The sequence below is a fragment of the Lissotriton vulgaris genome, chromosome 2_1 (assembly GCF_964263255.1).
Source record: "Lissotriton vulgaris chromosome 2_1, aLisVul1.2, whole genome shotgun sequence".
Taxonomy (NCBI): Eukaryota; Metazoa; Chordata; class Amphibia; order Caudata; family Salamandridae; genus Lissotriton; species Lissotriton vulgaris.
The window spans coordinates 549476557-549503421 of record NC_141687.1 but is presented as its reverse complement, the minus strand read 5'-3'; the positions used below and the strand labels follow the sequence as shown (position 1 = coordinate 549503421).

At 47.3% G+C, this 26865-nt stretch overlaps 1 protein-coding gene across 17 annotated transcripts in view; it reads right to left on the bottom strand.

Moving 5' to 3' along the window:
• Positions 1 to 26865, bottom strand: part of MAP2 (microtubule associated protein 2) — a 1129470-nt gene that overhangs the window by 139770 nt on the left and 962835 nt on the right. For 11 of the 17 annotated variants that reach the window (XM_086955531.1, XM_086955543.1, XM_086955530.1 and 8 more), the window contains one exon: positions 24085 to 24146. In XM_086955531.1, coding sequence (XP_086811657.1) covers positions 24085 to 24146 — 62 coding nt within the window. The remainder of the gene's footprint in view (positions 1 to 24084; positions 24147 to 26865) is intronic. The other 6 variants (XM_086955533.1, XM_086955538.1, XM_086955535.1 and 3 more) reach the window with 1 other exon arrangement.

Genomic DNA, 26865 nt, shown 5'->3' with positions numbered 1-26865 from the left:
CTCTCTCCTCAAAGCATGGTGGAATTGGCTTACACCTGATATTACTATATTTAATCTACTTATAAGTCACTAATATTTAGTGCTACATGTACCCAGGGCCTGTAAATTAAATGCTACTATTGGGCTTACATCACTAATTGTACTACCCACCTAATAAGCGCTTTAAAGAAAGTATCAGGCCTGCCATTGCAGCCAGTCATGCTATTTTCAAACTGCAAATTCAACCTGCCAAAATAACCCTTTTGACAGGCCTAAACCTTCACTTCTCATGGATATAAGTCACCCTTAAGGTAGCCATAAACAGCCCATTGGGTGGGGTACATGGAATTTTAAAAAGCAGAACATGTGTCTTTCAGTTCTACATGTTCCTGGTAGTGAAAAACTCCTCAATGTGCTTTTCACTATTTTAGAGCTATCCCGCCCATTGGATAAAATTGGGTTACCTTTTAACAGTGTTCCCCAAACTGTGGGCCATGACCTACTAATGTGTCTCGAACAGATTTTCGGTGAGTCGCCAGGGTCCAGGTAATAAATAAAGATGCCTTAAAATTCAGAATTTATTGTGACACATTAGCCATGCTAAAAAGACAAAGGTCAAATTTCAGGCTATGTCTTCTGCTGCTTATTTGGTAACATGGAGATTGGTGTTTACATACTCCTCTCACTTTGTACTCAGACAAAGAAAAGTAAGTAAATTATGTTACAATTTTGCTGGGTTACATGAAATGTAAAAGGAAATCTGGAGGATGTCATTTTCTCCTAACACACAACAAAATGTAAATACCTGAAAATGAACTGTACACCTTCAGCAGTTAGGAAAGCACAATTTAGCATTTTATTTTTGTAATTCTGAAGTGTAATGGAAACAAAGATTTTAGTAGGATCAGAACAAATCAAGACACTTTCCTTGGTGATGCACAATTAATAAATAATCACTGAATCCTGATTTCCACACATTATCATTTTGTGTGCAACATAGTTTTATCTGTAAAACAGTATGTATGGGAAGATTTAGTGACCATTTTCATGGAAAATGTGCTGTCAATTAACAATGTGCTACCACTAAATGATTTATTGCATTAAAAAATTGCCACGCAAGCTACAACCTCCCGCCTCCAAGTTTTGACAACTACTTGTCATTTTACTGCTGATGAAGGAATAACAAACAAAGAATTACTTCTGATGTTATTTGCGATACAGGATTTTCTCATGTTCACTATATTTGGAATGGTGAGAAATCTTACACATCATATAACGAGGGAGGTATATTGCAGCGCTACATTGAGTATACAACATATAGCTGTGACTTTGAGAGATTTCATTTTACACATCATATTCTGAGGCTTAATATATGCCCTTTGTGCTTGGATTCTTTTAATGTAGGAGCCCTGACGAAGTTCTCCTTGGCAAAGTTTCGGGAACGAAACCCGTTGGCTGTGTGCCAGTTTTAAGAAAGGTATTGAATAAAAGGACTTAATCACTGAATAACACTTCACGCTGCTTCTTTGACTCTAGAAGGAGTGCACCTTCCAACTTCTGTTTTCGATTTTGGCTTTCATTTGACACCCCCGGACGGCGGGTGTTGGGAAGAGATTGCACCAACATTGGAATTGGTAGTACTTATGGCCTGGTTGTGCATGGCCTTGGTCTGCCGTTTGTTCTTTCATTAACAAGGTCCATAGGCCTCTCTGCAAGCGCCCAGTTAACCTGCTGCAACTCGACATGTCTGAGTCCTGCTTCCCTCTGCTAGAGGGAGTCCCTTATCCCCAAGAGGTGCCTTCCCAGTCATTTAGTCACAGTAGGTACAATGTGGCGATAATGACACCCCATCCATACAGATTCTTGAATATCTGTAATTCAAAGATTTCTGGGAATTCTTTAGTGGACTGGTCTTTTAATTAATCCTTCAATGAAAAGTGTCCTCAGAGACTTAAAATTCTGATCATTATACAAGTCTACCACATCTAGTTGTGCATTACTATGTAACTGCAATTTAGCCAGTTACTTTTTGTGATAACAGCTTTCTTTGTTTTCTCTGTGTAAACTTGTCACATGACTTATTAGGATTGTGGTGATTGTAATTCCCTCTGAAATCCTAAGGTACCTGATCAATAAAGATAATATCATTCACATTAAACAAAGTTTATATAGCTTGTCCTTGTTTTTTATGGAAATGTTTGTGCCAGAGAGAACTGCATAGAAAATAAAGGATGGAAAGATGAGAGCTAATGATGCAACACTACTGCAAAACAGTTACAACAGAAATTTCATTTGGACATTGACTCTCCAAACCAGTTTGCACAGAAGCCCAAGTAGAGAAATATACTTCCATGAATTATGCTCTTTAGGCTAGGGTATTTCTTTGTAAGTGCTAATACGGTAAAGATAATTGGGATGCACATGTCTGAACATGGACAGAGTGCGCTGGTGACTGGACTCTGAAATGGCACACTTTATTACACAATGCCTGGCTGTATGGGCTGGTCTGTATGGCAAATAGGGCCTACAAGTTAGTAGTCCACATTTTAAATAGGTGGGCTACATTCATATACAGCTATTCATTTTGAGAAGACGTACCACATTATTATGCAAGCAAGGACTATGGTTGGGAAAACTGCATACCAATGCAATAACTTGGCTCTCGACGTTTGATATGACACGATACATGCAATTTGGTATTTCTTTTGCAAACATGCATTAAAAGGCAGCTCCTAGTTCTGCATTTCCTCACTTGGAAACCCTCCCATGTTCCAAATGTGTATTATTGAGGCAAACTGAGGACAATGTCTTTGCATGAGAGAAAATTACCGTGATCTAGGATTTGTAGAGAACTAAGTATTCAACACAAATGTTTTCTTTCAATGCCCTAGGATATGCTACGTTTTCTAAACTATCATTTCTAGAATTGCTTACATCTTTCTTTCCTCGTATCAAGAAATACTGAATTTCTTCAGGCTTATTAACTACAAGAAACATTATGTGTGAATGGCTGAGATCAAGAATGGCCGTTTTCATGAATACAAACCCAATGCATTGTTTTTTGCTCTTCATTTTGATTGTACCAACAGCAAAATGATTGTGTATAAAAACGATTTGTGCCGCTTTGGCTACTTAAAATGACGATCAGTAAGTTAATGCAATCTAATGAAGATGCTGGATGCTTATACTCTATTCCAGTTTGGTTTGGGAATGGCCATTTATTTCCAACTTGCGTTGAACTGATGCTGCCCAGATATTCGGGTGTGAACCCGCACAGCAGCACATGCCTTATTAACACTTGTCCTACTGAAAGTAGTTCGATATTCCCAGCCTTACATATACCACATTCTTCCTCGCTAAAACAATACACAACAGAGCAAGGGAAGACATATGAAAGAAACGCTTCTGCTAAAAACCTTTATTGGCGTAAATCCCAGTTAGTCTCACCCAGTCTATTTTTTTCTAAACTGTCAGAAATGTTTAACTGTTTGAAAGCGCCCACAACAAACCCCCTGACATATACTTCCACTTTCAGCGGTCGCTCCTTACAACTGAGGCCTGATTTGCAGAAAAGTAAAGTCTAGTTTTTCTGCAGATCTGTCCATTTTAAAACTCCATTCTGCTAAATTCCTTCCAGGGGAAACTAAACCAAGTCCCATTTGACCTATGACATATACAAGGCTGTGATGCTGGAATATCATGTTTTACCTTAACACAGGGCCAATAGCCATAACCAGGTATCACTGTGCTTTTAACCCCTATCCATTAAGACATACAATAAAGTTGTGGTGTCCCTAGTGAGATAGTTTTAATACACGTTTCTGTTGCACTCTGCCCCTCACCCCTATCCCAGAGGTATTAATACATTGACATGCTACTTTAAAACACTCCTGCTCCTTTCCTAAGGGGAAGTTGTAGCACACACTGGGTTTCTTACGGTCCAAGAGTGTGGAGGGACCCAATGCTGAAGCAGGATACCTTCGGGTGAGTGAGGGTTCTCGTCCAAACACTTGTAGTGCCCACACTTCTTTTTTATTCTTACTAGTTCCTTGTGTACCACGCTACCCTATACTCTGTGTGAGCAGTATGATTCTTGGAAGTAGTATAGGATAGATATTTCTATTTTTGTAGCGTATACTTCCCATTGACCCTTTTTGTGAGATATATATCATGTTTTCTGGCATAGAAACTGAGGACCTCATTTATGAAAAGCGTTACATCGCAAATTGCGCCATCCTTGCGACACCATGGATGCTCTGTATTAACACTACAGTGCTCCATCTCGCAAGGATTGGACAGATACATCAGGAATCCATATCTGATGGCGCAGTAATGACGCATTGCTGGAGTGTCAGTAAACTGATGCAACTCCAGCAATACGTAATTACACATGGGGTGAGTCCCATGTAAAAGGCCCTGTGTCACTCCTTGCTCCTGCTTGCAGCAGGCATAGGGATTGTGACAGTCAAGTCGTAGGAGTGACGCTGTGAAATCCCATACTTTCACTGCACCACTTCCTCAAGGCGTTTTTACGTGGAAACGCCCACCCTACATACATTATACCTATCTGAGGTATAATGTAGCAAATGGCTTTGCAAAGTGACGCATAGGGCACAGTGTGGTGCATTGTTAATGCCACTGCATCATCACAAAAAAGTGACGCAACGGCGGCGCAAGCCCTCATAAATAAGGACGTCTCCATTTCTTATTGTCTTTGCAACACCAGATACCAACCCCTCGTCTTACTTTAATTGCTGTGAGGGAACCAAAAGGCAGTTATATCTACTGATATTGAGAAAGAAGCTCAGCACCTCCATGATGCTGCTAAGCCCAGGCCATTCCCTTATCTAGCTACTCTCTATAACCACCGGGCCCCTTCTGCCTCGCATCCTGTCACTCTCACATCTACTGCACAACTCTAAGATTATCTGGCACCCGCTTCCACCCCAAAAACTTTCCTGACACTGTCTCCTCGACATACCTGTACATAACCAGTGCCTAAAAACAAAAAGAAATTGGCTTAATGTCCTTGTTGGAGCGTTCCGCAGGCAGGAAGATATTTAATAAACACTGGTGTGTTGTAGTTTTTTCAAAACTGCGGCTTAGTTTCAATATAGTCCATTGTACTATGGCATACTTTACATAATTTCCCTAAGGTTCTTAGATCCGTAAAATAACACAATTTTAAATTGTTTCAAGGTAAAGCGAAAACATAAAACGGTGTAGAGTCAGAGAAAAAGCAACAGGAGAGAACCCTGAGCCCCCTATTTTTTTTTGCCTTTTGGACCTCTGTTGTGGTCATGGACCCCTAATGGAGTCTCATCTACGGTAATACTCTTTTAAAATGGATCCGAGCTGCAGCCTCCATAGCCAACTTCTTAAACTAAAGCTAGCCTCTACACAGCTAGTGTAGGGAACTGTGAGTATTGCACATAGTGTGTGCATGACATCTGCGCGCGTGCAGCCCGAGTGAGGGAGATTGTTGACCGAGCCAGCCTGGCATTTGCGACAGGTAGCATTGCTGCTAATCGGGCACCGTCTAATTTGTTATAATTCAACTGGGGACCAGAGGAAACTGCAACATAACTTTTGAATAACGTGTAGAATGTATAGTATATTTCCACTTTGTGCAATAAAAACTTAAAATGAAATTGTGTTTTGGTTACTGATTTTACAGAGGAAGGGCCAGCACAGCTGTAAACCTGTGTCAGGGCTTTTGAGGTGGAACACAATCCTGATTTTTACTCTGAAGTTTTTGGATTCTATTCAGAGCTGGTGACCCCACCTCCCTGACTCTCGCCCAGACCCAGTGTAGTGTGGACATGTTGAGGACCTTGGTGTAGGGGGTATCGTGGACTTCTATTGGACTGGACCTTGAATAGTACCCTGAGGAGTAGGCACTAGGAACCCCTGCTGTTTTGCACCCTCACTCTATAAGAGGTGTGATTCCTGGGTGACTAGTGAGTACAGGGAAGGAGCTTGGTCAGTAATGGAGAACCGCTGGGGCCAGATGATCACGAGGACTGCGCAGGAGGGCAAGCCCAGAGCCTGCGCAGCTCAGCTGATGCGAAGGGGAAAGAAAGCAGCAGTGGCTTGACAAGAGGCTGTAAGGAGGCTGCTTCAATTAATAGTGGGTCTGAAGGACCCCTAATGTAGGTTCTGTGGCTGGCTCCTGGGAGCAAAATGCCACAACCCCCTAAAACATTCAATAGAGACTGAGACAGCATAATGTGTCGACTGGCTGTGTGAGCCCTGTACTGGAGACCTGGGGCTGTGGGCACCACCACAAGTAAAATATCTGAAGTGTGATTGCTCAGATTCATGAGATTCCCTTTGTTTTTCTTTAGTTCCCGTGTGGGACACGTGTACATGCCTGCACTCTTGTCATGATTCTCCCTGGGGTCCCAGAATCCACCCATGCCACAGTAATCTGCAGGGACCGAAAGCAAACTCTCCTTGCCTGAGGGCATCACTTGGGTCTCTCTCACCATGCACCGTCCAGTGAGTTATTTTGGTTATTTATCCCAGAGGTGGGGGAACCACCTATGCCCCATGATTATTGGATAATCTGTCACTACCCAGGGACCCCATGCCCCCTCCTTCATGGCCCTGCATTCCACTCATCTGCTCCACGCGCCGAAGAAGACAAAAGCATGGGGCATGGGGCGAGCAGGAACGCCCGATCCACTGAGCAGACATTGTGCTGCGTTGGAGCTGCAGCATGGCTTTCCAGGGTAGCGTATTAAGCGCTCCACAGAGGGGCCAAAACACCCATATGATAGAAAATATAAAGCACGTGTAGGTAGAGAAATTAAGCTGTCAGTGAAGCTTAATTGAAGAAAAATGTTAAAAGAAAGTAGCCGCCATCGCACAAGGACAGGAGCACATTCTAGCGGTGAAAAAAGGAAAGCATCTTGGAGAACACAGTAACCAGGACCACAGAGCAGTTGGCTGAACTGGATGCAGGTGCTTAGCACCAAAACAATGAGTCTGGCTAAGATCGTCTGTTTAGAGTTAGCAGGGACACGTTAGATTAATGGATATGATTATGTTTCAGTACATTTGTAGGTCTGACAGAATTGTTATGTAGGTTTTCAGAGCAGACTTTATGTTGATATTTTTAAACATGCTGTAGGTGTGCTCAAATATGTTTTAAATCTATGCAGGAAGAATTCTCATGTTTATGTTAAAGCGCGTGGGCAGGTTTTAATGTACAGAGAAATGTGTGGAAAAAGTTTCGGAGTCTGTTAGAAATGGGATCTCAGGTTGGCTAACGCTTACACTAAAGAAAGGCAGAGACCACCACTCTAGTCAGGGCAAGCAGTTACACGCCAAATATAACCCCTACTCACCCCCTTGGTAGCTTGGCATGGGCAGTCAGGAGGCAATGTGTAAAGCGATTGCCCACGCAAACACCAACAACATACCAGCCACACCACAAAAGGTACTCCACACAAGGTTATATCAAAACTAGCCTTGTACTCTCATAACACATTAGAATAGTAATCACATAATATACATTGTGCCACCTGGCACTAGGTAATATCTATAAGGGAATTTTATACACCTGACAGGACCCACTGGACCCCTGTCAGTACCATCACAAAGTGAACTTAGTAAACGTAGGACATATCATAAACTTAGAACACAACCAGTAATCACTGGCAAACTCAGCATCATCCTGTAACATAAACCATATTATACACAGTATCCCATCTAGGCGTGAAATACATTCTGCGCTAACCTCACCAGCATAAACACATTATGCAATCAACACATAAGTCTAAACGCATTAGACAATAACCTCCTAAGCATAACTCACATTAGGGACATAACTCACAGTAGAGGATAATCTCACTAGCATAAACCACAGTATGCCGATAACCTCATACATAAACCACAGTTAGAGGCATAAAACAGGGTGCCTAAATCACAATACATGAATTACATTTCCTAGCACCACATAAATCAAATTAGGGCCTGGCACCCTAAAAACCCAACAGTCACTGTGCCCTCTGCTGTCCCACTCAGGGACTCTCTAACAAATATGCCAAACGTTGCAGTTGCTCGCTAAGGCGGCGCAACTGGGGAAAATGTCACATGGGCCCTGACACAACTGTGCCCTCGTGGCCCCACTGGGGCTCTCTCGATAAACTGCACCCCCTTTTTTTTAAAACAGATTTTATTGGCATTTATCATTCAGCAAGATACAATTACATTTTCATACAGTCAGGAAATATCCACAAATCCCCATGTAGGATCCGTCCCAGTGAGTTCGTATGTCTCCCTTCCCAGCCTCTGTTTATCCTACGACGTTATGCAATGGTTGCTATACTAGATTCTCAACAACGTTAACAGCCTAACAGTACCCCCCCCCATCCTACTCCCCCTCTCCCCCCTCCCCTGTTGCTGCCGACCTCCTTGCCACTTCAACTCTTGCTGCGTACATGGTCTATGTCCCATTCGTACTCGCCACATCCTTGTACCTTGTTCAATTAGCTCGTCATGGGGGTGGATGTCCGGGTACCATAGCCCAGTTACGTCCCGAGCTCTTTCTTGATCCAGCTCCCCAGGGCCATCCAGTTGGAATCCAGCTCATGGCGAGCTAGGTGTCAACTCTTGGTCCTCATTCTGCAGATCATCTACCAACACCCCCCAGGCCTGTGCCTGCTCAAATCTCCCTATACCTCTTTTCGCGTTCCTAAGCAAGATTCTATGTTCACAGCTCGCCCACTTTACTAGTTCCCTTTTCCAGTTGCCGACCCTCGGACCTGCCGGGGCCTTCCACTTGCTGGTTAAGTTCATGTTTCGCCAGAATGTATGCCAGGACTTGGAACCTGGCTGTGACCTTGGTTTTGGCGCAGTGGGGTTGAGCAGTACATGACCAGGGGTGCATGGGGTCTCCTTCTCTGTGACACGCGCTGTCTCTCGAACCACCTCCTGCCAATACCCCTCTATCTTCGGGCAACTCCACAACATGTGAAGATAGCTAGCTCCTATCTCCTGGCATCTGGGGCAACACGTATCCTCCCGACCAAAATATCGGTAATCCTGTCAGGGGTAATATACGCCCTATGCAGAGTATAAAAACGAATTAATTGGAATCGCGCATTGCGGGAGACCTTGGTGGCTCGGAGCAGTGTATTGTCCCAATCCTTCTCCGCTATGGGGCTTCCAGTGTCCACCTCCCATTTATCTTTAAGACTCTACAGCGGCCCTAATGTCTAATGGCTCTATAGAGCCATGAGACCGCCTTAATGACACCGCCTGCTAGACTTATGTATTCGCATGTAGAATGTGTAGGTGGTTCTAATGTCCCTCGACCCCAATGTCTCTGCAAGGCCCCAGTGACTGCCCCATATAGTAGAAAAATTCCCTGTGGGATATCCCAACTAGCTTGGAAGGCCTCAAATGTGAGAAGTTCCCCATCGCTGTATAAATCTCCTACCTTAGTGACCCCGCGTGTGCCCACTCCTCCAACACCCTCCACTGACCCCCATGCGGGAGCGCCTCCAATAATGCCACAGGCATCTCCGGGGAGTAAGGTCGTTTGGTTTTGGTTTTCCGAAGACACCTTATCCAGCAGTTTCTTATTACCTTATGCTCTGAAGTGGTCAGTGCGCGCTGTTTAATGGTACCCATGAGTGTACTCAGGACAGCTGCTGTACTCGGGGTGAACAGGGGCCTCCTCCTGCCCGGATCTAGGCTTCCTGCCACCCACTGTGTGAAGCGTTGGAGCTGACCTGCCAAATAATAATTTTCCATATCTGGCACCGCTAGACCCCCCCTCCGCTCGTGCCCTCCGCAACGTAGCCAACGCTACTCTGTGCCTGCTGGGGCCCCATATAAAAGCGGTCAGAATAAAGTCGAGTAATCGGAACAACGCCTTAGGGATCCACACTGGGAGCGTGGTAGAAAAATATAACAATCGAAGCAATGCCACCATTTTCAGCAAGGATTTTCGCCCCGCCACTGACAGGGGCAGCGTCCCCCACAACGCCATACTGCCTTTGAACGATCGGATAGCCCCCCTATATTTCCCTACTGAACATCAGAGAGATCATGATACGCTCTAACTCGCAGGTATCTAAAACAGCGTGGTTCCCACTGGCAGGGCCTCTACCGCTATCGAGAAGAGTTGTGACTTCTGCCAGTTGACGCAGAGCCCAGATAGAGCTCCAAACTCATGCATATGCCGGGCTCCCTCCAATGCCATACCTGTGTCCTTCAGAAAAAGAAGCAAATCATCTGCATATAATGCGATATGGTGTGTTTGCTCTGCTAGTCGAATGCCCTCATATGGCGTCCCTGATCGTGCCATACACGCCAGTGGTTCTACCTCCAGCGCGAACAGCAGGGGGGAAAGGAGACACCCCTGCCGTGTACCCCTCTCCACCCCGTACTGTAGGGAGATGGTGTGGCCCATCCGTACCCGCGCCACTGGGTCCGTATAGAGAATTTGAACCCATTGGATAAAGTCCTGCTCCAGCCCCATCTTTGCTAGAACTGCATACAAGTATTCCCACTGAAGGCTATAGAATGCTTTTTCAATATTAATGGCAAAGATGGTCCCCTCCGGCGACTCTACCGCTTCCTGCTGTAGCACTGCAATCAGCCTCCTGATGTTCAGGGTGGTATTTCTGCTAGGGATGAAACCCGCTTGATCGGAATGCACCAAAGATGTCATGTGTGGCAGTACCCTGGTGGCCAATATCTTACTGAGAATTTTAAAATCGAGGTTTAGCATCGACAGCAGTCAGTATGCTGAGCACTCAGTTGGGTTTTTGTCTGTCACAGTTCATGCACCGGTAATGCTGACCTCTTTGTACCAATCTTCTGTTGAGTTCTAGGGTTTAGAACTACATTCCCCATTTTGCCTGGGACGTAAGCGGCGTGATACGCATCCACGTACAACCAAGAAATAAAGTGTAGCGAGCAGGAGCCGGCGCTGCCGAATATTCTTGCCTGTGGTCCATGGCAATCGGAGAGGCTTCAGAATCGGGGTAAGTGCTTAACGAGGCTTGCACTGACTCCTTCGTACCCCGTATTGGATTGGGTACTTTGCTGTATGTTGATCTTGGCTTGGCGGGAAGAAAACGTTTTGCGAGCGTTTTTTCTTCGTGTTGACTAATCCTGATTACCTGTATTGGTTGTTGCTCCCGATGACGGGAGTGCCTTTGTTGTGTAAAGCAGGACGGAACAGGCATTCTGCGAACTGGTCTCTGACCTATATCCCAGACACTTGACGTGTGGAGTCAAAACACGAAACTAAGTGTATTGGGCGATTGTCACTACCAGGTTTGGGGGGTCCAAGATAGGACTCGCCTTTATCACCGGATTCAGAAGAGTTTTGAACAGCCACATAAAGACTGAGAGTGTCCATTGAGTGAAGAACTTTGCTGGGATGCAGATACGATAAGAAGTATTAACGACATCTGTTGTCCCTACCTGCTTTCTTTCTCCGCAACCTTTTTATTTTGTCTTTGACACAGAAGAGAGAGTTACTGGGGATTCTCTTGGTATTTGCAGACCTAAGAACATTACACAAAGCGTGTTAGTATGTGATGAGATGTCTTATGTAATGGTATACTGCCAAAAATTCTGTGTTTCCAATATGTTCTTTGTTTCTTTCTAGTAGGTCTAAAACCCCTGGTATCTCCTTATCTCTTCTTACATTTAAGGCTCCCGGATTTTCCTTAACAGGTAGGAAAGTGTTCTTTCTGCTGCTAATTGGTAAAGGAAGGAAAGTCAGTTGAACTATATGCAGCCTCTTAGAGTGTATAATTAATACACTTATTGTTGTTGCAGATCTCCCTCCCCGCTGTCCCCTTCTCGCTTGACTATCCTGGTGATCTGTATATTCAATCTCCAGACACCGGGGACGTCAGGAAGTGGAACTCTTTATCTTCAGCACAATCCCAAAGACATCGGAAGACTGAGCCTGACATTGTTAGGCTTAAGCAGGGGAACCATTACCGCCTCCCTCGTTGTGGGTCGCAATCTCCTGCTCTCCCATGTAGCCGCGTTTAATTCCACTAGCCTGGGAGCCAGCTCTACCAGGTACGTGGCATAGAGCTCTTGGGGCAATCCGTCTGTGCCTGGAGTCTTCCCCCGTGCCATCGCTTTGACTGCCCCCCTGATTTCCTGTGCCGCAATCCCCGCTCCTAGCACCTCCGCTTCCTCCACCGCTAAAGTATGGAGCGGAAGGGTGTCAAGTGGTCTGCTATCCTGCCCATGTCGCGGTTCCCAGTTCTTTTATATAAGCAGGCGTAGTACTCCCCAAACCGGCCACTAATCTCCTCCTGTGTATATAAAGGACGTCCTCCCTGGTCGTGTATCATCAGTATAGTACTGCCCCATCTGGATGGGTCAGCGAGCCATGCCAACAATCGCCCAGCTTTGTCCCGCTCATCATGCGTCCTATCCATGTACTTCTCTAAATCAAAGGATCTTAGATGCTCTATTTGCACTGCCACCTGCTCCTTAGCTTCCAGGAGTTCCTGCCTCAATTCCGGGTGCTCTGGCCTTCTCTTCTCTAATGCCCTGAGTGCCCCATCCTCTCTCTCCAGGTCTGCTGAGGGCGTCTTACGGACCCCAATAGATGCAGCCATGCAGCTCCCCCGATCAGAGCTTTGAAGGCCTCCCATTCCGTGATTCTAGAGTCCGTGGTACCCGCATTGTCAGTAAAATATTGTATGATGTGTTCCCTAGTCTCTTGCTGAAAGACCTGATCCTCAAGTGCTTCCGGTTTGAGGCGCCATGTAGGGATGGGCTGCAAAATCCTACACCCCCCCCCCCCCTGTATTGTAGCATGAGTGGGTTATGGTACGAGACCGTCTTAGTGAGGTATTCTGTCCCCCCCCCCCCCCCCCAGCTGTGTGCAGACGCCCAGTGTGCTCAGAAAGGTCAGAAAGGTGTCTAAACGGACGTGAAAATCGTGGGAGTGGGATAAATGTGAGTAGACCCTATCTGTTGGGTGTGCCCTGCGCCACACATCCACAAGCCCCCAACGAGTCTGCTAATCCCTAAAAGCTCTATCCACCACGTGTACTGGGGAGTCTCAAAGAGGTGGGTCTGATCAGCTCATGCCAGTATCTGCAATACAATTAAAATCTCCCCCTATTAGGACCTCCCCTGTCATGTACGGTGCCAGCACCCCCGACAGCTGCTACAGAAACCAAATATGATCCACATTCGGGCCATATACATTGACAAGGGTAACATCCTGCCCGTCCAACCTTCTGGAGACAATCACCTACCTACCCTCTGGATCAATTTTGTGCTCTATTAAGTGGAAGGGGATTCCCGCCCGCACCCAGATCAGGACCCCCGGGCAAATGCTGAATATGATGTGTAGAACACCTATCCTCTCCAGTGCCTGCGTAGAGCCTCACCTTCCTTATCCAGTATGTGGGTTTCTTGGAGCATTGCTATCTGCACCCCTCTCCTATTTAGTTGTGAGAATATTTTATACCTTTTACTCATAGAATGCATGCCCCTAATATTCCACAACAATATGCTATAGGTGGCCTGTGTCTGCTGCATGAGTGCACATGTTCACCCCCTTGCATGCCCTCAGACCTAGTACCTCTTTGGCCGCCTGCAGGCAACTCTTACAGTACAGCAGGACGTGGCATTTCTCCCTGTCGGCAGCAGCATCCCTCCCCATGACCCAAAATGCTAACCCCTTCCAAACATTACAAAAACCGTCCCAACACCCTCTCCGTAGGACAAGTGAGAACAGCTCCCCCATCCAAACTGCGCACTTCAGTGCTCAAATAAACAAAGTTCAGAGGTGGCGATCAGACCAAGGTCCACCGAGAGGTTTGCCATCCCCTTCACCCCTCCGGATCACCCCCCCGGCCAACAGATCACAAATAAGCATCAGGGAACCCCTTCGAGTGAGAAGTAGCAGAACATTACCATCAGTCTCCTTTGTTCTGCCCCCGAGTATAGTTCTGGAAGTACCAGCACGCGTGGCCCACCTCACATCAGGTCGTCTGCTGATCTGGGAGTTACGTGTGGCAGGGCCTGGCTGGCATCCCCCACCGAACTCGAGCTGGTCTCTGAGTCCGAGTCCCTCTGGTCTTCCCCAGAGTGTGGTGACGGTTCCCGGGCGTCCGCTGCACTCAATGAGGCCACTGCTGCGATCGCACTGGTCCTAGCTCGATTAGCCTCTTCTGCCGTCGGGTGGTTCTTTGAAGCAGCCCCTCTGCCAGGGGAGTTAACAAGCCTGTATCCGCAGGACAATTCCCTCCACGCTGTTGCCCTCGGAGATCTTGTTCCTCAAGCCAACCCCATACGTCCTGGGGGTGAGGTAAAGAAGGTGGTTCCTGCATTATGCACGATGAGTAGCTTGGCCGGAAAAACCATAGAGTAGGACACCCCCATCTGGAGCAGTTTCCGTTTGACAGCCGTGAAGGATGCTCTTTGCTGCTGTACTTCTGGTGAGAAGTTGGGGAAGATTCGCACCACGCTGTTCTCTATTTTAAGCTGCCCTTTAAGCAGCGCCTGTCCAAGCACATGGTCCCTATCCTTGTAGAACAGGAGGCGGGCCACCACCGGTCTCGTGGTCATCCAGGCTGCGGGGCCCGTGCCGGAACCCTGTGCGCCCGTTTCAGCGCAAAGAATGTGTACAACCCTTCCCCTGCCACTTCTGTGCGCAGTCAACGCTCAAGGTACTCCACCATATTGTTCCCTTCCACCTTTTCAGGAAGGCCCGTGACTCGAATGTTATTCCGGCTGGCCCTATTTTCGGCATTCTCCGCCCGTTGCTCCAGAATCTGCACCCTTTTCTCTATGGCCGTGAGTTTGCTTGACGTCACCGCGACAGGCTCTCTATCCCTGCTTCCGTGGCCTTGACACGATCCGCCATTTTTCTATGGTCCGCTCGAAGGAGGCCCAAATCTTCCCTGAGAGTGTCAATTTTAGTTTCCACCGCCAGCTGTGAGCGTTCTATGGCCTGCAGAATGTACTGGAGGGAGAGGTCGCCCTGGTACATCCCCCCATCTTTCCTGGTCCCAGGGCGTGAATTAGGGACTCTGCAATCCTTGCCCACTCCCTCCTGTTGCTCAGTGTCCCGCCTCTTGGTGGTCCCGCCCATGGTGACCACAAGTCCAGTAATCTGTGCTCCCCACGTGTGCCAGGACAGGGTAAAGGGAATTGCAGGTACCCCCCGCCAGCACGCGGTGTTCAAGTCAGTGTAGACTACGCCCTGGGCACCCTGTCACTACCTCTCCTGTGCTGTGTGCCCACCACTCCACTCCGCAGGTGCCTCCCTTCACTAGTCCACCGTCACTCCTCCTCCACAATGGTCGGCACTGGCATCCCCTGCAGCGCTGCTCTCTAAGCTTTGCCCGCTCCGCGGGCCGCCCAAGGACCACACAAGGCAGACCGCAGTCAGGCCCACCGTCTTGTGCGCGCCTCTATCCCCAGGTGCCGCTGCCGCCGTGCCAGTCCACCCGCAGGCCTCTCCTTGCCACTTCCCGCCCTAGGGCCTCACCATGGCCTTGCTCCTCGCGCCCTTCTCACACTCGCTGTAGGGCCCCGTGTCCTTCTCTCCGCCGCGCTGCCTCTGCTCTCACCACCGCACTCCGGGCTCCGCTCGCCAGCTAAATCGACCAGCACCTGCAGGGGAGGGCTATCTACCCCTCACAGCCAGCGTCCAATTCTATCTCACAGAAGCCTGCCTCCCTCACTGTGGGTTCACCTCATCCAGTTCAGCTGATGGGGCCACACACAGTAGCTTACAATCAGTCCCTCTGCCCCTTCAATGTCTCTCTCAGGCTGCAGCGGTTGCCTGCTCTTCTGCCCGATCCCAGGCCTCACCCAGCACCAGATCTGCCCGGCGCCTTCTCCTCGCGCCCCTCCACTTCTTGCCGGGGGGCCCAAGAGCCTCCGCCTCGCGGCGCTGCCCAGACTCACTGCGCTCAGTTCAGGGGCTCGCCCACCCCGATCCCTCCACCATGCGGGGGGTGAGGGGGTACCTGCCGATGTGCGCTGTAGACTGCACCGATCGTGTTGGGTCCTCGCCGCGTCTGCGGTCCTGAACTTCCCAGTCCCGCGGCTGGTCACTCATCAGGACCAGGGGTCCGCCGCAGCTCCTCCCCGTGCCTCCACCTCACCAGCGATAGCCCGGGTTCTGGCCGCTACCAACTCTCCATGACCCGCTCCCAGGGAGACAGTGCAGGGCAGCCATTCATTCGCCCTCGAGCCCCACAGTATTCTCGGGCCGTTAGGACCGCGCAGCTGCCATGTTGTGCAGGCCGCTGCCACAGGTCCCCCGGCCCACCAAGGCTCCTTCGTGTGCCCCCTCCTCACCAGGAACAGTCCAGGCCTCTTCCGCTGCCCTGGCCACCGCGCCAGCCCCCAAGATGGCAGTTTAGGTTGACCCCTGAGTACTCCTCCGGTTCTGCAGTGCTCCAGGAGCCGTCACCGCCGCGCCGCCGCCATCTTGTGCAGCCCGCGGCCTCACCAGGTCCTCCGCTCTCTCTCAGCTAAAAAATGCAAGCCCTCCGCAGCCTTTATCACCGCAGCCCCTATACTTCTGATACCTCCGGGGCAGGTCTCCACTATCGGGGCTCCTCCACAGCGGTCAGGATGGTGCCAGAAAGGGGATCACCGATGGGAGCTCCGATTCAGGCTTTCGTCCCCATCGGCGTCAGGCCACACCCCCCTAAACTGCCCCCTTTATGTAAAGATGGCACTGGCTCTATGCCTGACTGGCACCAACAAACTGTGCCACAAAATACCCCCAAACCCACACGGGGACTTTGTAAATTATGTGCCTACGTTGGAGCGGCCCGCTGCCAGACGGGCCGCTCAGAATCCATCAGCACAGGTGCTGTTGTGTCTCGACGGCACCACCACCATAGAGAAGCACCCCCACTCACCAGCTCTCAGTATGACTCTGGGCTCCTCCCTTGCTTCATCAGCATGCGGGCATCAGGAGAGCCCCCACTCCTAGGGGACTCTCTCCTCTTTACTGCGGGACCGGCCTCACTTCTCCCAGTCTCCTTGCAGCATGTGGAGCTCTCTCCAGGCATGGGAGCCCACCGACGATCCCGCCTCTACTCACTTCACTGGGTCCTCCACCTGGGACCCGGGACTTTGCATTGGTGCTCATGGAGGCTCCCATCCTCCTTTCTGCCCGCAGCCGAGCTTCCCCTCGCTTCCCCTTGCTTCCAGACATCCACTGAAGGCTCCGAACATAGTTAGGCGGGCACGCCTGACTTTGGTTTGCTCGGGCTACAGGGGTGAATTTCAAAAGTAGAACGTGGGGTGGGCTCCCGCTAAGGGAGACAACGCGGGTGGAAATAAACATAAAGCAGCCATGTGGGGTGGGCACCCACTATTTAAATATTAAATAGGCGGGGTGGCCGCCCGCCGCTTTAGGCATCACGGGGGAATCCCTCACGCTGAGATTCCCTCTCCAAGGGCTGCAGCTCAGCGCTGCACAACCCACGCTGTCCTTCTTTCTAGGGCAACCAAAAGAAGGCGCTCACAAGGCGCTAGAAGCAGCACAAAGTCCTCCAGGTCCTGGAATAAAAAGCAAAGCGCTCACAGGGCGCAAGAGGTCCCATCAAGTCTTAGGGATTAAGGGGGTAACGCAGGGCCCAGGGAGGTAAGCCCTCATGGTAGCTTCTCCTGGGCCCCAGCAGCAGCACACCCCAGCAGGATTCAGAAACAATAACTGAACATTATTGGGCTCACAGCACCTATATTTTTACCACCAATCTCTTTGTCTGTAGTGCAGGGCATGGGGGGAACCAGATGCAACTGGTTCAGGGGGGAATTGGAGCACTTTGTTTTGCAAGCTCCTCTTCCCCTTTGTCAGGTGGGGGCTCGTCATCAGACACATCACAGGGGGGGCGGAGCCAGCATTCACTAGAGCAGGTTCCATCCTATTCAGTGTCAGTGGATTACCCCTACCTCTACTCGCAGCCCAGATTGGATCTTCCCCCAGCGCTGACTCACCAGGCCCTTCCTGGAGCTACACACACCTCCCAGCCCCTGTCACTCACAAGCCAGACATGCAATTCACATCAGGCAGGCAAGCACATAGCACACACCAATGTAAAATTCTTAAAAGTGGCATTTCTAAAATAACCACAATAAATCTGCGTACACCATTGCACAGCATTTATTCTCCCAATTGTATACATACCAAACTTGACCACTCTGCTCCTCCCATACCATGAATTACCACTGACACACACTGATCAGGGAATCCCCAATGCATTCCTATGGGAGGGCAGGCCAACCTTACTAAATGTACACAGAGAGGGTACGCACTTTACACTGGATCACAGTGCTAAAGTGCCCAGAGGCCTAAAACCACCAACACCATGTCAGAGAAAAGGCAAACAGTTTAGGGGTGAACCTGCCAAAAAGGACCAAGTCCCTTTTTTAGGTCGAGCATTCGAAACCTCTTGTATATACTTTAGTGTATATTCACATGTGTATATACTTTGTGGGCTCTGGAGATCAGCCCTAGGACTTGTCTGCTTCCGCGTAGGGACTTTATTTCTTTGTTCAACTGCATCTAACTGTCTTGATAGAAAACGACCAGTAGAGGTCAGTAAAATACCAGAATTGCTTTGTGCTGAGGGACTTTATTTTTTTTAGTTTTTCTGGCAACCGCCTCTTTTTAACCTTATTGATAGAAAACAACCAGCAGAGGTCAGTAAAATACCAGAATCACTTTAGCAGTCTCTACATTCGAGTCCATAGAAATGGTCTTCCACGAGCACCTGTAGACAATAATATTTTTTCCAAATCTTGTATTTTAAGTGATGACCACCGAAGCTCTGATTTTATATTAAAAACATAGCTTTGGACTATACCATTTCCCACTGAAAGGCAATATTTCTCTCCATGTGTTCCCATACCTGGTGGGTCACTCAGTTTAGTTTTTACTTTCCTTCCATGTTAAAGAACATTAGATGTTTCAGCACACAAGCTAATGTGCTGCAAAGATAAATACATGTATGGTCCCAAAGGCGAGACCGATTTCATTGCAAATGCATGTATGTTTGTGAACACCTGACAAGGCATGTGTGCCTACTGTGTTATTACTGCGAGACATATGTTGTTGCAATAGGCCTATAGGAGGTGATTGCTGGTTTTGAAAGTTAGGGCCTCCTGGGAAGTGTATTGTTCACGTGGTACCTTGTAGATAATGGGATCAGAAAAGGTTTTTGATAAATCTTTAGGGTACCTAAGTTGCACCATGGTAATTTTGCAAGGCTCAATCAGAGAGAGTTGACTTGTTTGTTTATCACAATGTAAACTTGTGTATATTTCTAATTTTGCACGCCGATTGACTGTCAGGGTATAGCAAAGGACATTAGAACCAGACTCGGCTTACCATATTTACAGATGACCAGCCCGGCGGTTATCTTGGTGCCAAGAGGGGAACCTCTGTTACAGTGGTTATTTTGAATGCGGTACACATTTGGGGCCTGATTTTGAGTTTGGTGGTCGGACAGCCGGACCCCCGTTGCGGCATTCAGGAGAATGCCACTAACTTGCGGCTTCCCGACCATCGGATTATGACAACATCGCCGGGCTAGCGGTGTTGTCTGAGTGGTGCGACGGCATGCTTCAGATCATGGGTAGCCTGAAGCATATGCTGCCGCCGTGGCAGTGCCACTTACATGGCCGTGCACCGTGTGCCATGCACGATGTTGTGAATGGTATACAGTACATGCACGACATTGCAAGCAGAGGGGGGCACAACATGTGCCCCCATTCACACACCCCGTGGGCTAAAACACCCTGGGGCTCTGTTTGGGCTCCCTTCTCCTGCCTTTCTGCTGACCTTTTTATGGCATGGTCACCGCCATGAAAAGGACGGTGGAAAGGCAGAATGTGATCAGCACCTCACTGCCAGCATCAGCACTGCTGCCGCAAAACCACCACTTTCCCCACTGCCGTCCCGTTGTGATCCAGGATCCTAGTGCTGGCGGTGGTCTTGTGTCGGGCTAGTGGCGGTCCGACCACCAAACTAATAATCGGGTGGTCGGACCACTGAGGTTCCAGCAGTCGGACCACCACCACAGATGGGGCCCTTAGTACACAGTCCCCATCTTTCAGGCTGCCGTGCACCAAATTCTTTTGTATTTTCAAAAGCAAACTCCCAAAGCAGGAGTTTGGTTTTGAAAAACAAACCACAATTCCGGTTACCCTCAAACAGGTCTTGTTGCGAGTGATATAGGTGGATACCTATTTGTGTTACACAGTCATGTCTGAACTGTTGATGGCCTGTGTTAGTTTCGAAAGTGTTTTTTTGTTTTATGTGCGCTTGAAAATATGTTGACTGAAATTATACTGGTCGTCTTTTTGAGCTGGAAGTGAAACAATATTCTTTTAAGATAGATTCAATACAGCCTGGTATAATGAATTAAGACATTACTGAAAGCAGTACTGTGAAGCTCAAAAAGTTTCGACCACGGTGATTAAAAAACAATTCGAAACAAGTATTGGCAAAGCTAATGGTGCGGTCCTTGATAAACAGGTGAAACTTATGTTTTAAATTAATTGTTGCATTTCATGGGACACAAAAGTAAAAGAAAAAAAAATCTTGTCACCTAAATGTGGTGGCCACATGCTTTTAATAAAAACGTACATTAAAAGAATTTAACCTCTGTATATACCTTTAATAGAACTATGTGGATGCTTCCTAGCAGGCAGGTATACATTGAACAGGCATTAGGGTATTTTTAGTTTTAGTGCACAACACAGGAAAATATGACTGTCACTGGTAGAAAGAAAAGGTACTCTAAGCTTTGACTTACTACAACCTGAAGACATAATTTAAACAGGCAGACAAGTAAGAAATAAAAAAGACTAAAGCAAAGGAAAGAAAATAACAGACAAATTAAAGTATTGGCCCACCTGCCCCTGCACTGAAGGGCACTTAATTTTAGGCGATGGTGCACATGCAATCAGACAGTATGCTGTGTCTAAAAGTGCCAATTGCTGAGTGGACTGAGTCATTGTCTTTTGCTGTTGTGGGTGTAAGCAAAACATGAATGAATTCAACAGACCAATGGACGAAGAAGGCAGATCCAAAGCACATATGCTCATACTTATGCATTTGTAATAAGCTACACCTAAAAATGCAGGTTCCTGTTTTGTTTCCATTTAAACCTAATAGTGTTTGTCACTAATATCTGTCCCGAAGGCATTTGTAAATAGGAACTAAGCGGGGGCTGTGGCTTGCTAGAGAAACCATTGAACGCCTACATTCAAAGACATGAAGGCATGGAAATCCAGTGGTGGCTTCTCCACAAAGGCAGAGGAGCGTTGCCCAATTGTCTGGTGCAGAGCCACCATACGAAAAATAAAACGATGCTCTACATCAGTTTATTTTTCGTTTGCCAGCTCTGAGCCAGCTTGTGCATGGAGGGACGGGGCCTGGGAGGGTGGAGGAGGAGTGCTTGTGCACTCCCTAAGTGCTCATGTGTGTTTTGCGGGCCGTCTCAGGCTAACCAAAACACACATGCGCACTTTGGTTTCTCCAGCCCAGCTGCATTCACCAGCCGGGCTGGGATAACCCCACAGACTCAACGACCTAGGCAGAGCATCATTTCTGCGCGCTCAGGCCAATCCCCTTGCAGTTTTTTAATTACCATTACCCCCCTGTGCTCGCTCTCCCTCACCCACACTAGTTAGGGGCGGCCACTACTGTGGAAATCACAAATCCCCATTCCACAAGAGCATGTTCAAAGTATTTTATTTTCATTGTTCCACTCATCTTACAAAAAAATATGGAGCATCGTATAATCATTACTAAACATTCGGGGCACGTGTTTTTAAGTGTGTTTTGTAAGCCGGAGTCACCATTTACTGATTTTTTTTTCACACTGTAGCTATCATAGATTATAAAATGCGCCTCTATGCTACAGTCCCAAACCTTTTAGCAGCTTAAACTATTGTGTTCTAGAAGAGGTAGTTTATTGCACTGGTCAGAGTGGCGGCTCCTCCGTAAGGGCGGAGGAGCTCTGCACGACTTAAAGCAGAATGAAAATAAAACAATAGTAAAACAATTTTACTATCCTTTTATTTTTCACTGGCAGTGGATGCTGCGGAGTCTAGGGTGCAGCAGAGCCAGGCCATCCTCTGTTGCCAGGGTAGGGACTGGGAGGAGGAGTGGTGGGCACTTGTAAATGTACATGTCTGTTTCGCTGGCCATCATAGGCTGGCCAAACCGAAATGGCAATTTGGTTTCTCCAACCCAGTTGAAGAACAGATAGGCACCGAGGTGAGAGGTGGCCGGCTGGTCAGAAGAAGGTAAGGTTTTTTTGCTTGCAATGTTCAACACTCCGTCCATCATCCCCTTTGGTTTTGGTTTGTTCGCCCTAAGTCCCTTGCTCACTTTGCCACTTGATTCAAGCTAGCCTGGCTGAAAAGGGCTGATTAGCCATAAACCAGTCCCAGGTTGCTTGTTTCCGGTCCAGGGAAGACATGGCTTGCCAGTTCGGGCTGGACTGTTCCCATGAGGCACAGGGTCAGACTGATTTGCACATGGCCATGTCTGCACTGGGGTGGTAGAGTGAGCTAAAGAATGATGATGGATTAAACCCAGATCAGTTGACTGGGGGTAAGTGCTTGCAATGTTCAACACTCCACCCATCATCCCCTTTGGTTTTGTAAGGTTTTTTAAAATCCTTAATTCTTACCCCTCCCGCCGCCCCACCACTGTACATTAGCAGCAGCCGCGACTGGAACTACTGCACATATAATGGGAATTCAAAGCACACAACTATAACTATCATATTATTCAGACACTTTAAACTATTGTTCTGAAAAGCATATGTACACATTTAAAGAAATGCAAAATTTACCACAAAATGTAAGTCTCATTTGATGTATCTTGGTACCACTTGGAATTTCGTCTCTTCTAAAGTGAGTGCTGCTATCATTTGCTGTCTGGGGGTGAGTGCTAGACGAGACATGCAGTGACACCTCGCGAACTGCCCTCTGGGTCTTCATAAAATAATCTTTGCTTGTGGTTGCCCTCACTGTAGGTGCACGTTTGGTATCACAGATCTGGTGTTGAAGCCACTTGAGTAATGTCAAAATTTTGTCACGATGCAAAGTGGTAGAGGGCAAGGATTTGCACCAATCTTCTAGTTATAGGCTCAAAGAACTATGGGCCTCATTACAAAGCGGTGGGACCGCCACCATCAAGCCGTCGGTGCAGGTCCCACCGTCATCGGACCCAGCATTACTACTCGCCGCATTATGATGGTGGGCAGATGGGTGGCGGTCGGAGAGACCGACCGCCACATATCCGACGGGCTCAAGGAGGGTCCACAATTCCTACAATGGTGGCATTGGCAGGCAGGCATCGCCATAGGGATTACGATGCCCCTTCCAGCCTGCCGTTTTATGGTGGTTTACCCGCCATAAAAAGGCAGGTGGAAAGGGACATTGGGGACCCATACTGGACCCCACTTTTTTCTGGCCTGGTCCTACACGGGCCCTGGGGGCACCTCATGGTGCCTGACACACAGTGCAGGGATATGTACGGAGTATATAATTTGTACTACGGCGTGTGCTGCTGGCCACAGCACATGTCGCAATCCAAAAGATACACATTGTGACCGCCTTGAAGGTGGTCACATCATGATATTGGTTCCGGGACCACCGGCAGCTAGTTGGGTGGTCTCATTTCTGAAAGGATGGCGGTCATACTACACGCTGCAATACAAAAGATACACATTGTGACCACGATGAGTGTGGTTGCATTATGATACCAGTTGCATGACCACCAACAACTAGTTCTGCCGTCCCGTTTCTGAAGAGATGGTGGCCGGATGTAAGTCCGACCGCCATCATTATCAGACTCTTATACTCTTCCGCAGCGATTTTAGAAGTATAAGAGAAACATTTCCAAGTGAGAAAGCAAACATGATTTAGAAGGATTTCCAGCTTTACAGCATCAGTCACAAGTTGGCCCCAGGGAATGCAAAGCAGAATATAAATTTGTATGAAATCATTTAAGTGGAATGGTTTTATCTCACAAACAACTTCTCTGACAAAGGATATCTTTTAACAACTCATCCCAAGAAGCCAAAACAGGAACACTATACTCACTGTGATTCTGTCCTTCACTTGTCGAAAAGCATTTGGAGTTTGATTTGTTTCACCGCCTGCTGCTAAGTGACAGGAGAAACAAGGAAAATGAAAAAAGGGCGATGGTTAGTAAGCATGACAGTTGCAATTAGCCTTGTAAGTAACCAGATTCCAAGAACAGGCCCTGCAGCGATGGCAGAGTCTTCTGGAGCTCTGGACACATATTACATTGATCTTTTAGCTTTTACAGACATATACAAGCAGCGACAGAGAGGGAACAGGGTACTCTGCTAGCCAGCTGGCAGCATTGGTAAGGATTTATTTACTCCCCACTAAAAAAGATCTCTGATACCTCTCTAATCGGGTTTTGAAAAAGACTGCCTTCTGGACTCTTCCAAAGCCCACCCCATTTTAAACATAAGCTGCCTGGAAGGGATCATGCCAACTGTGTTATTGTGCATCAACCAGCATAAGTTCTGTCCCTATGCTAACCAAAAAAATAACAAGTACAAGGATGGTATGGCTTTAGATATCACAGAATGAAAGATATGCCCGAAAGACACACCTGAGATGGACCAAGCACCACACTCCCCCCTCCTCCCCACCCAATTACAAACACCCTACTTACCCATCCCATTATATATTGGTATTGAAAGTTCCTAATTACAACGAACATACGAATAAATAATGATCTAGTATAATAAGTCACTTTGCAGATTGTAACTTTGTTTCGCAACAATATGTTTGTAAGACACTTGTAACCGGTCTGGTGTTTACTTTGCCGTCATTTAAATAGTGAAACAATATATTTGAACAAAATGTCTCTTATCTCTAAACACTGGCTGACTGAACGATGTCCCCTAACTAGAAGAAACCCCTTATCCCTCATTAGACATATGGAGTTAGTTGAACCCTGTGCTTTTCTTTCCTTGGGATTAACTCCTCTCATGGCATAGCTTTTAAAAACCAACCTCTGGTCGGTCATACAGCGAACAAAAGCATGTCCTCAAATATGAATTCTTATTTGCATACTGTCAACATCTGAAGTAGGCGCCTGTGTGATCTTAGTAGAGTGTTATACCCTCTTCCTAGTCTCTGTTGGTCCAATAAACTCACAACAAACACAATGCCACAGCATCATAAATGTAACATTTCTGAGGTACAGGAGCTATTCATTCACTTTAATCACTGCAGGGGAAGTGCACTCAGAGGACATCCCGAAAGCTCAATTCAAGCCTCTTGCAAAGCTAGTGTTGTAGGGCACCGCGGGTGAGACAGAGCAAGGAAGGTGAGAAAACATTACTTTTAAATTGCATTTAAAGAATCCTTTGACACATAAAACGAACAGCACCACCTCTTGCATTTGTTCAGCCACATTGTTTGCTGTAGTCTGCATATATATATCTCCTGAATTGGTGGGACTCCAGAGGGAAATAAAAATTCCCTGTTGCCTAACAACTTGTTCTGCCATTCTGCCAAGGGGAGAGGGCCACTCTTCTGTTGAGAAGACATTTTCCTTTTCCACGTCAAACAGAGCAGCCATTTGGTTTTTATTTCCCACTTGCAGAGTACTCAGGCCCTTGCCTATGGCTCCAAGTGCTACAGTAGGCAGCTGCAGAAATGTGACTCACCTGAAAGGAGCACAACACCATTGTTGGAACAGAATATCTTGATCATGGTGTCACAGAAATTCATTGAAGCTCTACCGCAGGGTTCCTTGGGCAGTCCCTTCTCCAGTAACTGGAAAGGGCATAATAGCCACTAAAAGAACAAACAAATCTGTGGCCTAAATTCCCTAGGTTGAACTGAAGCTGCTGTTGCCCCTGGCATTCAGGCAGTGAGGTCACAGTGGACTGTCTGGTACCACAGCCAGTCACTCTGTTTATGTGCTCAGTCCTGCCTTGCTGACCTAGATAGCTTGGATCATCCATCTAGAAGAGATCAAATATTAATGATAAAGGAATTATTCGTTGTTTACCAAAAATTGCTTCCTAGAATATTCCTCATTCCTTTTATTGTAACTCTTTATGAAAACAGCTGTCAATGCCCTAGATTTATTATGTACTCAAAACGTGGGCAAAATACAGCTGGACTTATCCATTCATTGTAAGTGTCTTCTTACTCTGTACCCTGGAATGAACAGAGAATTGTAGAACATGGTAGGAACATTATCAGTTTTAGAAGGCCTGAGAGCCAGATCTATCCAAAACCCGAAATACGTGTTGGGTTAGATGAAGACAGGAAACAATTAGGGTTTGAGATGTACATCTTGGTTTACTATTTTAAGGACTTCTAACAACCCAATCTTTGGTAAGTTACTTGATACGTGCAGTATTGCTGGGAAATCAAATTAAATGTTCTTGTTCTTTCACAAGCATATTGTATGATTTCCAAAAAGGTGCTGCACACCCCTGTGCATGAAACCATAGATTCTTTCAGTTCAAAACCGTGATATTACATTTCCTGCTTCCCTGGTCGTGGTACATGACAAAGGAATGGTCAAAGTGACAGCTCCTGTAGCACATTTTTAAAATTTGATCCGTCAAGACCATTCCAAACCTTCAAAATGCTTTAAAAATATTCTTGTCAGAGAGTGGTGGGGGGCAGCACTAGATGGATCACGAGGCATCTGTTGTGAGAGCAAGGCAAAGAAAAATACCAATCAGAGGATATTAACTTTTTATTTCCCCCTTCAATACATTGAGAATTATTCAAACGTACTGATTCATGGGCAAAGTAGGACAACCCGGAATGCTGCGTGAAATAAGTGTATGAATTCCCGGGAAAGGAATGCGATTCTAT